We start from the raw sequence: 12,814 nt of genomic DNA on the forward strand, positions 1-12,814 counted from the left end.
ATTTCACAGTTGTGAATAAGACATGTGCTGTCACCACTGGTTATATTTTAACTTAATAGAAGATCCCCTTACATGTATTCAATGGCCAGATGATGAAGTACTTGGACAGTGGTGTGTTGCAGGCAGCAGAAAACTATTAAAACAAACAATGTGCCTTTCATTATGAGTTATTAATGTTGCTGTGTATAAGACACAGAAGTAGTATGTGCAATAAATTAATGGGTTTTAACATGTTCATATTCAAGAACACAGCCTGTGCTGTATGGACATGGCCAAAACAGGTAAAATGTGTTTATTTTCACATCACTGTAATCTATACTGGTATTATCATATACTTGTCAACATACTGTACCTGTTCATAAAAAAAAAACGTAATAGTCCCTTTGACTTTTTTATTTGACCAAAAAGAGTTCACTGAGTCAAAAAAACATGTTTTCATTATCACGGCGCCTTGCCAATGATGAGGATGCTCATGAGGAAGACCATGATGAAGAAGATCCACATGAAGAACCTGTCCATCACCTTAGCAATCTTCTTCCATTCTGCCCCTTTGGCGCATGTGGCCCTCTGCTCTCGGAAACAGTTGGCGATATATTCAACATTGCGCACCAGCTTGGTGTCCACACCAGGGAAACCGCTGCAGAACACACAGGGGCCAAAGGTAACCGTGGGGCCTACAGGTGGAGCCTTTTTGTCTTCAGGGCAGCAGGGAGGCTTCTGGTGTTCTGGGTAGCAGGGGACCTTCTGGTCTTCCTTGCAGCAGTCACCTGTAGGGATTTTCCCATTAGAGTCTTCATATTTCTCAAAGCTGGAGAATTCACTCCTCTCTTCTCTGGTGATGTGGTGCTGGGCTTTGACTCTGGGATGGTGTTGTGGCTTGGGGGTCTGAGGTCTGGGGTATTTGTGACCCTGCCAGTCCTGTCGGCTACTGTGGCTTGCTGGTTTGCCATTGGCATGAATTTGGGAGTTGATGTTCTGGTGACGTATGTCTTCCTGAGGGAAGTGAGAAGACGAAGAAGAAGAGGAGGAGGCAGAAGCACAGTTCTCGCCCACCTCATAAACAAAACACATTTTGGACATGTAGTCAATGATGAGGACTTTTGCCCAGTGGGGGACTGGTTTGGCCTCTGCACCACAGAAGTGGATGTTCATGATGAAGATGGTGAGAGATGTGGAGGCTGTGACCATGGTCATAGTGGCAATATAGTACTTCCCTGTGTAACAGATAGGAACAAGAACAGGCAGGAGCTAAGTTTGCTTTTAAAACAAAAAAAAAATATTTTGTGGTCTGTGGAGATTTTACTTAAATATAAAGCTGTGCTCACAGCTCTTTGAGGCTGTATCATGGACTGCATATCTATACACAGTATGTAGGCTGTATGTAGGAATGTAAGCCACTATAATGATTATAAAGATGCCATACATACCTGCTTTAACACAATCCTAAACAAACAGGCTCTTACCTATAAGGGGCACACTCTCGGATGGAGGCATGCTCTCTGCCACCATCAGCTGGAACACAGTGAGAGCCAGAAGAACGGTCACTCCGAGGGAAACCTTCTCCCCAGAGTCTGCAGGCAGGTAGAAACCCAGCGGAGCCAAGAAGGAGATGAGGAAGCAGGGGAGGAGGAGGTTGAAGATGTAAAAGGAGGAGCGGCGCTGCAGCAGCACTGTATAGGTGATGTCTGGGTACGGGTCAGAGCAACAGCCGTACATGATGACGTTCTTGGTGGCCGGCATCCCGTGGCACTCCCACTCCACATTTTCCACAAAATCTGACAGTTCACCACTGTCCATGCCCATAAAGATGTCAACCTGGAATTAAGGTAACGGATAAGTAGGTTGTAGAGGGGCCACACAGCCAGCTCCACCCATTGAAGTTTTCCAATAAATGGCATATTCTGCAAATTGATCTACACACATAGAAAGAGGAAATAGGTAATTTGTGTCTCATCTCATGTTCAAGCTGGCCAGTTCAAATTACCCGCATCTAAAACTGATCTGATAACTTTGACACAGATCATCAGTATCCTTGTGGATAACAAGTGAGTATGTGTCCAGGTTTTTCTACAAACCTGGTTGCCATTGTAGGTCCATGAACCAAAAGTCAGGTTACATTCCTGGCTGTCAAAGGGGAAGTAGGAGACGTCCACCACACAGGAGCTCTTGGTGATGGCAGGTGCATCCCAGGTTATCTCTCCATTGTAGCGCAGTCTCACGTTGGTGTCCATCGGCCCTGAGAAGTCATCGTCAGCTCTGGAGGAGGAGAAAAGTCGACACAAATTGACAGGTCATGTGTTATTTGGTTAAACGATGTGTACTATATGTTGTATTCTTTCAACACTGAGTTACCTGTGTATCAAACACACTGTTACACTCTAATACAAGCCAATGCAACAGTCCTGCAATAAGACCTACATTTAAGAAGTGTGTAATACTCGGACTGCAGACTCAAAAATTAGAGTTGATTACACACTTTGATCTCTGATACATTTATTGCAAGATTTTATGTACTGGAATCCATTAGCTCCTGATAAACTAGTAACTGAGTACGTATGGACATAGACAGTTTGTGCATTGCAACATGACTATAGCCACTTTAATATGGATTAATTACAATATTATATATTCTGTGACATAATATACATAACTGATGTACTAAGCTACAAAACACAACATAAAGTCTATTTATAACATTGAAAAAATGCTTGTGAACAAATATATTCCTATATATAATGTAATGCATATTATTATTTCTTCTGTTTTGGCTGATTTACTTTTATTGTAAGCATTGACTCAGTTTTAATCTTTTCAAATTCTATTTTGTTGACTTGAAATGTGTTACTCTACAGTCGTATCATTTCAGAAGATTATTAGTTAATTAATCTTAAAATGTTTGAAATTGTTAATGAACCATCTTGAGGAATGTTAGTGTGTATGTGGAAATGATCAGCTTCCAAGAGTGAATGTGCGTAATATTGCCTCTTGTTGGAATTACTAAAATGATGTCGCAGTAACACAGTGTTCATAACATTTAAAAATGAGAATTTGATGAAAGATCATAAAATAAAATGATCAGAAAATGATCAGAAAATGAGTGTGTGTTAGTGTGACGTACGGCCGTACTTGTTATAGAGGACGACGTCGGGCCTCCACACAAGGCTGCTGGGGATGTGGATCACATCCAGTCCGTCATACTCCTCTTTGTCCCACTTCAGGTACGCATCATGCCACGTCTGCCTGATCCACAGGTAGGCTATCAGCACCTGGTTCCTCTCATCCTTTCACACACACACGCACACGCACACACACACACACACACACACACACACACACACACACACACACAGTCCAGAATGAGAACAGACATACAAACACACAATGGATACAGCAGCTTAAAGAGAGATCCTCTTGGTCTCCTAATTTCTCTGTTGCTCATTAGCTCTCTATGAGAATTACATGGGGTTTAGATCATCACAACAGCTGAAATCCAGACCTGTCTGTCAATATCAGGTGGATGAGCAGAGTTGCTGGTTGACGGGGGGAGTATGGGTGGTTTTGGTATCGCTGCTAGAGCGAGCCAATGAAAACATAAAGGCTTTGTGTAATAGGAAACACAAACACATATTTGCTTTCTGGCCCCTCACTCATGTCTTCTCAAACATGACAAACTAACACCAGGCACCACAGAGACGTAACATTCAGTTGGAGGGCTGTTTTCTCTCTTCAAGCACACACATCCAAACACAGCAACGGACCTGACCAGAAACGTGAGCCAGCTGAGTAACAGTAGGCCCGGCCCGTACAACACGTCTGCCTGTCCTTCATACACATCTACAATTCATCCTCTGTAACCACTATCTTCATGATAAAAATGTATCATTTTACAATTCTTCAGTTAAATAATGTTGTTGTGGACAGACATGTTTTCTGGTTTTGAGATAAATTAATCATTCATATGCTACCATACAATCATAAATAATGGTTAAATAAAAATAAGACATAAAATGAGCCTTTAGTAATTCGATTTGAGGATCTTGCCGGTGAACTATACCCACCATGTCTTTGATCTGCGAGAGGGTGATCTGTAAGGTGACGTTGAGGGCTCTGTCTGTGTCCTCAACAGGCCGCAGTGCACTGGAATAATTCTCCATCAAATCATTTAGAAGCTTGTGGGCGTAGTGACCCTGAGCCGAGTGAGCCACTGGAGGGGGAGAGATGTGGTCATCAGTCTTTTACAAGTCTTCAACAAAACAACCCTCTCGCTTTTTAATGTAGTATTTTGTACCGGTGCTTCCCGATGGAGACCACTTAGTTTAATCAGTACTTTCCTTCACATTGTTCCAATTGTGCCTTTCAATTAATCTAAAAACTTGTGATTGTTAATTATTGCTCTTTTCTCAATGCCATTCATATTTAGGCCATAAATGATACATACTTTTACATTATTTTTTATGATAAAGTGTTGTACTACGAATATTTCGTTTTTGTAGGGCCATTTCAATCCCCCTTAGTGAATCCTTAAGAGAAAACCACACAAGCGATGTGGAAACTGATTTAAATGGGGTTTAGGCCTTTATAATAAAATTACAAAAATCCCTTTCATAAGCTTCTTAAATTGTTTGGTTAAATAGTTTGAAATCCACATGAAAAATTCAATGTCTCAATTTGTGCATAATTATTACGCACACGTTCATACATTTAACAATTGATAAACATTGTGCGCTCTTTAAGCCTCCGTGTCCAAAGCAGCACAATCCATCTAACTAATTAAAAACAGCATAGAGATCATTTTTCTGCAAGCAGGATCGTCTGACTCACCTTCAGGAAGCAGCATCACCAGACAAATTATTGGAATCATGATGAGCATTTATTAACACCTCCAAGAAGAAGAAGAAGGTAAGTGCAACCAGCGATCTAGCAGCCCGTTGGCTTCATCCCCTTACAGGCCTACATGGTCTTCTTACTGCTTGGCGGGGGAGGCAGCATGTCTGTCTGCTTCCTGAGACACGGAATAAAACTCCAGCTATCACATAGCAGCAGCCGACCGTGAGAAACAGGATGCCCACGAATCATCGCCACACCACACACTGGGCTATTCAGCTGTCAATCAAACGGCTGCAACTAGGTGAGCTGCTGGCCTGCTCCTTCAACAGACAGCTAAACCCAGGAAAGTATTATGGAAGGGGAAAGACGGGGGAAACAATCAATCAAGTGGTGCTTGATTAATATTATGGCTGTTTTTTTTGATGTGATAAAGTTGTCTTTTATGCATTCAAAGTTGCAAATAGCTTTTTTGTTGAAGGAAGTAAAAGGTCAGTACATCTATAATGTGGGAGTTTTATTTTCTAATGTGCAAACATCAAAACTGTAGTTGTGGCTGGGAGTCTGGGAGAGTTCAGTGAGGTGTGCTGTGGTGAAGTGAAATCAGTTCTATGAAACCTTCAACACTAACAATGCAACAGGTTTCGCATTAGGTGTGCTTTTAAAAATAGCACAGAGTGATTATCTGAGTGCCAATGGATGAGCCAGAAGCATGATCTCTTTTTTAGGGGAGGGCTCAAAATGGTTGGAGATATGCCAGCATCCAGGGGAAGAATACAAATTGAGCTTTCGTGCTGTACAGTTAAATCCACTGTAATATTCTCCCAGAGGTCCTTCGATGAAACTACACTACATACTTCTGTTTAATAGTAGACATAAACACATCAATAGCAGGCGTTCTGTTTGCAGTGTTCAGATTATTGCCAGATATTCTTGGAGAGGTTCCCCATGGAACAACATGCCACCAGGCAGGCCATCTGTTATTGTGTTCATGCTCAGCACGCCTCACTATAAGCAAAGTTGTCTGAACATTATGATAAGTGCCTGTATCACTTCCCTATTGAAGCTCCAAATGCACTACAAACCAGAATTAATACACAACTGCAGTGCAGTACTACTGTACAAGTCCAAAGTACTAACATACAAAAAGGCACATAATCCATCCCCCGGTGCACCTTCGTCATAAATTGGCTCGCTTGCTCCATTTTCACAAGCGATGTAATTCCCTGTTATTCAAAACTATGCACAGCCAAACATGCTTATTAACATGTGTTGGATCTGAAACATCAAAGAGCATAAAAGTATTTTTGATATTTATCAATATTGTGACTGGGGTTTCACTTAAAAGAAACTGACTGTAAAATATCAATTGAACATTATATAGTTGCCAGGTAGTTTCTTCTTGTTGTTGCTCGTAGGAGGAAAAGTATTCCAGTTGAGAAAAGTCAGAGAGGACAGCGGGTGATTTAATTTACACAGACTTTAATATCTTTATTTACAGATTAATCATTTTTGACATATTTATCTGTTGGCGTAGTTAAGATGATGCAATATTTTTTTCAAACTCATTTTGAATTATTTTTCCATCCAGACATCGTGACAGGTTGTATTACTTCCGAACATGTTTTTCTTTGTTTGTTTTCTTTCAGTTAAAAAACAAGAATCCAAATGTATTCCTGCAGGAGGCCAAAAGCAAATAAAAATTTAAAAAAATGTGGGGGAAAGGGACAGGTGAAGTAAGCCATGTCAAGAGCAGGTGAGGGGATTGCAGCTGGGGTTTGCCGCAAGGGCTTTGGGTTCGTCAGACAGTTGAAGTGGGGACACATGGCATGAAAAGGAGCATGGCTACTATGTGAACACCTCGGTGACGCTTAACGAGCTGGCTCCTGAACAGGGAATAAGCCTCTTCCTACACGGTGTCTGTATAACTCCACATTTGCTACCCAGTGCACTATATTTTCTTTACCAATTTCTTTTGAATTTTCCACATTTTACCTGAAAAACATTCCAGTGCCCTCAAAAACTCCCAGTAATGGCACAAGATAATGATTCAGAAGGGTCCCAAAATGTAAGTTTTATTAGTCAATTTAGAGTACCCTCAGAACGTTGATTGAGATGAGCGATCAAGTGATGTTGGATACCGCGCAATAGAATTACAAAAAATGTGTTTTGACACTGCTCAATCTCCGTTTAGAAAACGGGCGGAAAAAGTGTAAAAATCATGATCAGGTCCCAAAGAGCCTCCTTGAAATGCTTGACTTGCTCCTACAAAGGTTTTCCCGAATGAAAGTAAATGCACTGCATAGGCAAGGACAAGCCGCTGACGGACGCTTCTTGGACACAGCCAGAAAAGCTGGGGAATGTCGGGCGTGGGCGGGTCTTACGTCTGACATTTGCTTCAAAAGGGGTTGGAGATGTGGTTGAAGTTCTGAATGTAGCAATGAGTGGAATGTTGAATGAACTTAAAGAAACCAGAGATACGTGCTCACAGAGCGACTGATTGGAGTGTAGTACAGCAGAGGTGATGATCAGGGAGAGAGATGCCACACAGAGGGGATTGGGGGGGGGGGGGGGGGGGGGGGGTACTGGGGAAAAGATGCCTTAAACAGCAGGAATTCAGAAGAGAGGTGTGTATGTGTGAGAGGGGATCAAGAGGAAGATGAAGAGGGTGTCAAGATTCAGTTACTGAGCAGTAACTCTGTCGCTGTCTCCACGTCCCAGGATTTCGACGACAATGCCACTATTACTGCATTCTGGGAAGAAAAACATTCAGAAACAGTGTTATTCTTCAGCAGAGTAATGCACAGCAGGGCATTATAATAGTTGAGAGATACTTACTTTTTCAAAGCCCATGGCACAGAGTTTGTTTATTTTGCGTGTGTACTCCAGACTTGAGACAGGAGCGCCTGCGTAGACATGAGACCAGAGCCTCGCTGTCTGTTTGAACATCTCTGGGTTCTGCTTGTACTGCATGATCAAAAAAAGGTGAAAAACAATAGTAAGTTTGTTAGCAAGGGACTCGTCAGCACACCGCCGACAACTACTGACACATGGTGCTGTTCTACTTAGTACAGATCCCCTAGCGTATGAGTAGGAGTACACTTTTGATCCATCAATAATATTGTATACGTGTGGCTCCCCATTAGATTGCCAATAAAATAATTCTCTCATTTCTGCCCAGTGTTGCTCAGCAGTCGTTTTATTTTTTAGAAATAACCAAATATTATTACCTCTGACCAGCTGTAAACCGTGTTGAAAAACACAAACATCTACAAAGCAAAAGAACATCTTATTCTACACTAAATCGTATCAAAGTTAATTTTGTTTCTTCATGTGCGCTTGCGTCACTGGGATGTCGGTTGCTAAGCGATAGATGACAGTTTCTACAGGACCCAAGGATGTAGGTGTAATGGTGTGTTTAATAAAGTGGGATCATCTTTTCAATAAGGAAAGCAGGCAGAGGCAAACAGCTCACTGCATACACATACAACTTTCACTTTACTAGCACTGCACTGAATATTCCTTAATATGTAACAATTAACTGCTGTACAGCCCAAAAAGAAGCATAATACATCAACCCGAAGTCTTACAGAGGTTAATCTGATGATGACATAAATATCTGAACAAACACATCTCCTTGACCGTTAACATCAGAACGGTAATCAAGACCATTTCCTCAAAACTATTATTTTTGCTAGCATCTGTGATGATCCAGTGATATTTAGTCAACATTAGAGTGTGGGGGTGTAAATTGCAAAACACAATAGATTAACGGGCACCTCCATATTTTCCCATATTTCCCAGGGACATTATATTTATGATCATAGTTTAAGATTTTGAAATACATAATAACATTTAGTACATATATTGTAAACAACTGTGTGCCATGTAGATGATGCGATCTTCTCAACAGTCATGTGTCAAAAAATATAATTGTCAACCTGATTTATTGAAGTCAGGATACAAAACACCACAAAAAATAGGCAATTGTTCCTTTAGCATTTAATGTCTAAATAATTTTCATGGGAACCTGTCGATAAGATTTTGATATGTCCTGCTGACAGAGGCAGATGTGTGAGGTGCTTATCATGAGCAATGTCCTGGATTAGAAACCTGCCCTGCACAAATCTTTCCCAGTCAATCCTTCCTGTATCTCTTCACTTCCTATTGACAATTTAAGGCAAGAATGTAAAAGAGGTTCAAAACACCGGTCTCTCTCAGCAGTCTCAGGCTGCAACTTGTCAGTTAATCTTGCGACTGTTTTCACAAGTAATGTTTTGTCTTTAAAAAAAATTAAACCTGTCATCCACATCACAATATCGTTGGGCCCCCAATAATATCCAATATACTATAATGTAAGACCAAGAATATAGCAGCAAAATCTCACATTTTAGAAACTGTAACTATCCACATTTCTTAATACTTTAAATGATAAGATGATCAAAATTGTTGCCAATTAATTATCTGTTGATAAACAAATGACATAATCAAATAATTATTTGCAGCTCTACAGTAGTCGATCAACTACCCCATAAAGTATTACCACAATTATAAATGTTGAGTAATAATCATTAGCAGTGTAGACATGATGTCAAAGAAGCAGGTCAAGGAACTCACTGAACAGTCTGATACAGAGGTAGCAAACCATACCAGGAGTACCAACAGGACAACTCTCTAAATGCTAAAGTTATGAAACGTAATGAACCTTGTATAATGTCATAATAAGCTTTGAACAATTGGTGTAATCAGTTCAGAAAAAAATATTTGCATTTGAACTATACCACAATAACCAGATTACTAGAAGATATCTCGTGCCTGATGGAGTACAATAGCATACACATGTTGCTCTGCTTGAAAAATTTGAAATGCATTTCCAAAAGTAAAAACATAAATAACCATGCAGACTCACCTGATTGGCTACGACTGCGTCTTGTGGATCATCTGGTTCTGCAGCTGCCAATAAGGCTTGTAGCGACAGGAGGACTGTCCTCAGTGTCATAGCTGCTGCCCTGAAACAACATACAGGAGACCGTTTAGTGCACCACCAAAGTAAGGTCAACTATCTTCATTGGCTTGAGTGTGAACCCAAATGTTTCCATTACTGCATGGGAGTGGAACATGTGCAATACTCAACATAATAATGGGCATATAGTTGACATCTCTTTTATTGAAGTGACCACTTATTGGGATTAATAATAACTAATGCTTTCTATCAGGCTCACAACTTTGTCGTATCTAAGTACGTATTGATTATATTGTATCAATGGATCATATATTGTATCAATACATCATAATAAGTATGTTTGGATCAATGCATATTGGAGCTAGTTGCATAGTTTAAAATTATTTGACAAATTCGTGGGGATTAGAAACAGCAATGGCATTCGCAGGGGAAACACTGTCTTACATGACTAGAAGAGTATGTCATGATGGACGTGTAATGGATGAATCATGTTAGGAATGCTGGAGCACATTCACTCACCATTGGTCTTTGAGAATGTCCAGACATATTGCACCTGTGACTGAGCTGATGTTGGGATGCCAGATCTTCGTGATAAACCGCACCTGAGAGACAAGGGAAATAATTTGTGTATTAGTACAGTTAATGGAAAAATTTCCTCAAATAAAGAGATGTTTAACTGTAACAATGACAGTAAGGAATCCCTACCTTTGGTGGATTGAATGGATACGTCTCTGGAATTTTAATTTCTAGTTGATATCTACCTCCTGGAGGAAATGAGAAGCATCACAATTATTCAACAATTGTGACTATTTCCAACATGAAATAAAAGTGTAACTGTTAAAAGCAAAATGCTTTAGTTTATATGATATATTATTAAAAGCCTCTTGAAATAGTTAGTTGCTGAGGCCTTCTCAAAAATGAAGTTATTATCAGTGATGCCACATAACAAATGTGTACCATGCATGCAGCTTACAGCGTGTTAAAATGAGCCCCTCACCTTCATATGGTGTGTCAGGTGGCCCTGCTATCTCCCCTTTAAGTTCTGTGAAGTTCTCATCCACCAGATCCACCTTTATCTGGTTTTTGCTCGTCTGAAAGAGTGAAAAGGCAAAAAAGCATTAGAACTTCAGCAGACTGCAAAGTGTTAAGCTAGCTCGCTGTCAAACTCAAACCTGCCCATGCAGCAGAAGTTGACACCCCCCGCAGCATTAGCCAAAGTTGACCTCAACTTGTTGCACTCATCTTGCGGATCTACATATAACAGGCCCTCTCGCGCAGGTTGGGATGCATCTAAGCAGAAGCAGGCTGACATGCGTGTGAGCAAACCTTTGGTTGGACACGCGGATGAGTCCACCTCCGCTCACACAGCTAGCTTGGGTAACAGTAGTAAGCTAGCCAGCTACGTTAGCATCGTGAACTCTCGATATATTAATGCCTCCACAACCCGGGTGAACACCCGCCCTGAACAGTAACGCCTTCAGCTTTGACCGCCCCGCGGAGGCACACGAACAGCCGGCGTTAGTGTGCTTGTGTGAAGGCGGATAAACAGCCGTGTCGTAGACCGTTAGCTCCAGCTAGCTGCTCGGGCGATTAGAAAGCTGACAGCCAGCGACGCGTCACTCGCGCTCAGCCTCTTAGTTGAAGAAATAAACGAGGAAAGCTGTCACATTAACTGGCAAACGTGACAACCAACCTCTTCACTCTTGAGCACCTCCTTGAATTCCCGTTTTATCCTCTGAACTGCGATGTTGGCCATGGTTCCCCCGTGTTCCCGTCCGGTTGGGGCCTCGCCGCCGTCCGACCTGACTAACGCGAGCTAGCTCGTCCTGCACTTTTTTTGGGGGATACAACCTTCCAAATTAACAGCTGCAACGTTGTTCGCCGCGAGCGCCGTCAGTCCCGGTTATCAATCTGGTGTTACGATTCGTTAAAATAGCTGAACGTGCATCTATCATCTCAAATGTGTCACAACACAATGGTCGGTTGTACTGAAAACATTTTAATACCAAACTGCATGCAGTCTGGAGGAGAGAGGGTCATGTGATCTGTATTGCCATCCTGAACAGCTTCTCCCATTGGTTGATCCGTTGATGAGTAATTTATCATTATTATTGTTATTATTATTATTTTAACGTTGGATCTCTAAAACCATATGATGCTCATCGAGGTGGTTTATATTGGGGATAACATGGTTAGTGTGCTATTTAGACCACCTTTTAATGCAAAATAGAAGTGATCTCAGAACAGGTTAACAGGGTGTCATACATCAGACAATCAGATTACATTTCCGTGTAATTATTTAACGCGAGATACGTTGAGACAAAAATGCTCAAAAATGAAGTTAGGCAACTCTGTTTTGATGAGCAGGTCGAAAGTATCACATGAAGACTCAGTTGCATTCCCTCAATGCAGCGAGCAGCTCTTGTTTTCATCCGATGATCCCAGTTAAACCTGTCTCACATTATACACTTCATACAAATCAAGATATGCTTTTGAAGACTATGAATCATGTCAACGTCTGAAATACAACGTTTGCCCAGAGGTCCACGGTCACAAACATTCACGGACACTTATTAACCCATGAGCACACACTGTACGTTTTGGTATTTTCTCCATTTTTTTAACGAAAGACTGATCCTCACGTCTCACGTTGTTTCCCACTGTGACGCTAGGGGGCGTCATTGTCCCGTGGAGCTTCACCCATTTAGAGTCAAGCATCATGTCAGGTGTTTGAATTACGTGGATACCACTTGTAAATATATTATTGTACCTTACTCACAAAGATGTGTGCAATACACAATTAAATCTGAGCTGTGTTTCAAATATATTTAGTCACATTTTAGTCTGATCTACACAATATAATCATCCCTATTTTAAATAATAGAATCATGGCACTGGCATATTTCTACACAATGGAGGTCATAGGTAAGGTCAGCAATTAAGTGAAGCAGTTATCCTTCTTTATCACATAAGTGTAAGAGCACATGTGAGCCGGCCAATCTTTGGCATTCAGTAAATCTGTTGACC

The 12,814-nt window shown here is 41.1% G+C and overlaps 2 protein-coding genes across 3 annotated transcripts; both read right to left on the minus strand.

Annotated features, from left to right (window-relative positions):
- Nucleotides 1–441: 441 nt before the first annotated feature.
- On the minus strand, nucleotides 442–4,870 carry LOC306746125 (neuronal acetylcholine receptor subunit alpha-9-II; the record flags this gene model as incomplete). The annotated part of the gene is made up of 6 exons (XM_079228995.1): nucleotides 442–1,214; nucleotides 1,464–1,815; nucleotides 2,076–2,256; nucleotides 3,127–3,281; nucleotides 4,059–4,204; nucleotides 4,822–4,870. 6 exons carry the CDS (start codon nucleotides 4,868–4,870, stop codon nucleotides 442–444), a joined length of 1,656 nt encoding a protein of 551 aa, XP_079085121.1.
- A 2,440-nt stretch (nucleotides 4,871–7,310) lies between these two features.
- ube2ka (ubiquitin-conjugating enzyme E2Ka) lies at nucleotides 7,311–11,667 on the minus strand. 2 transcript variants are annotated; one of them, XM_079228922.1, is made up of 7 exons: nucleotides 11,481–11,667; nucleotides 10,785–10,878; nucleotides 10,493–10,551; nucleotides 10,307–10,389; nucleotides 9,734–9,833; nucleotides 7,663–7,791; nucleotides 7,311–7,577 (listed from the first exon to the last, which is right to left on the minus strand). In XM_079228922.1, the coding sequence occupies exons 1-7, from the start codon at nucleotides 11,541–11,543 to the stop codon at nucleotides 7,503–7,505; spliced, it is 603 nt and encodes a 200-aa protein (XP_079085048.1). In that variant the 5' UTR covers nucleotides 11,544–11,667; the 3' UTR covers nucleotides 7,311–7,502. The 2 variants fall into 2 exon arrangements, with proteins under 2 accessions (XP_079085048.1, XP_079085049.1); XM_079228923.1 differs by lacking the exon at nucleotides 7,663–7,791.
- Nucleotides 11,668–12,814: the final 1,147 nt, after the last annotated feature.

This window comes from Taurulus bubalis (assembly GCF_910589615.1).
Source record: "Taurulus bubalis genome assembly, chromosome: 13".
NCBI classification, from domain to species: Eukaryota; Metazoa; Chordata; class Actinopteri; order Perciformes; family Cottidae; genus Taurulus; species Taurulus bubalis.

What these genes read in the sequence shown, in the direction of transcription:
- ube2ka (XM_079228922.1), bottom strand. Translation starts at nt 11,543, where the DNA reads ATGGCCAACATCGCAGTTCAGAGGATAAAACGGGAATTCAAGGAGGTG. An exon ending in GACATTCTCAAAGACCAATG is followed by an intron (nt 9,834 to 10,306) that starts GTGAGTGAATGT and finishes ATGTTGTTTCAG; the next exon opens with GGCAGCAGCTATGACACTGA. An exon ending in ACGCAGTCGTAGCCAATCAG is followed by an intron (nt 7,792 to 9,733) that starts GTGAGTCTGCAT and finishes TTGATCATGCAG; the next exon opens with TACAAGCAGAACCCAGAGAT.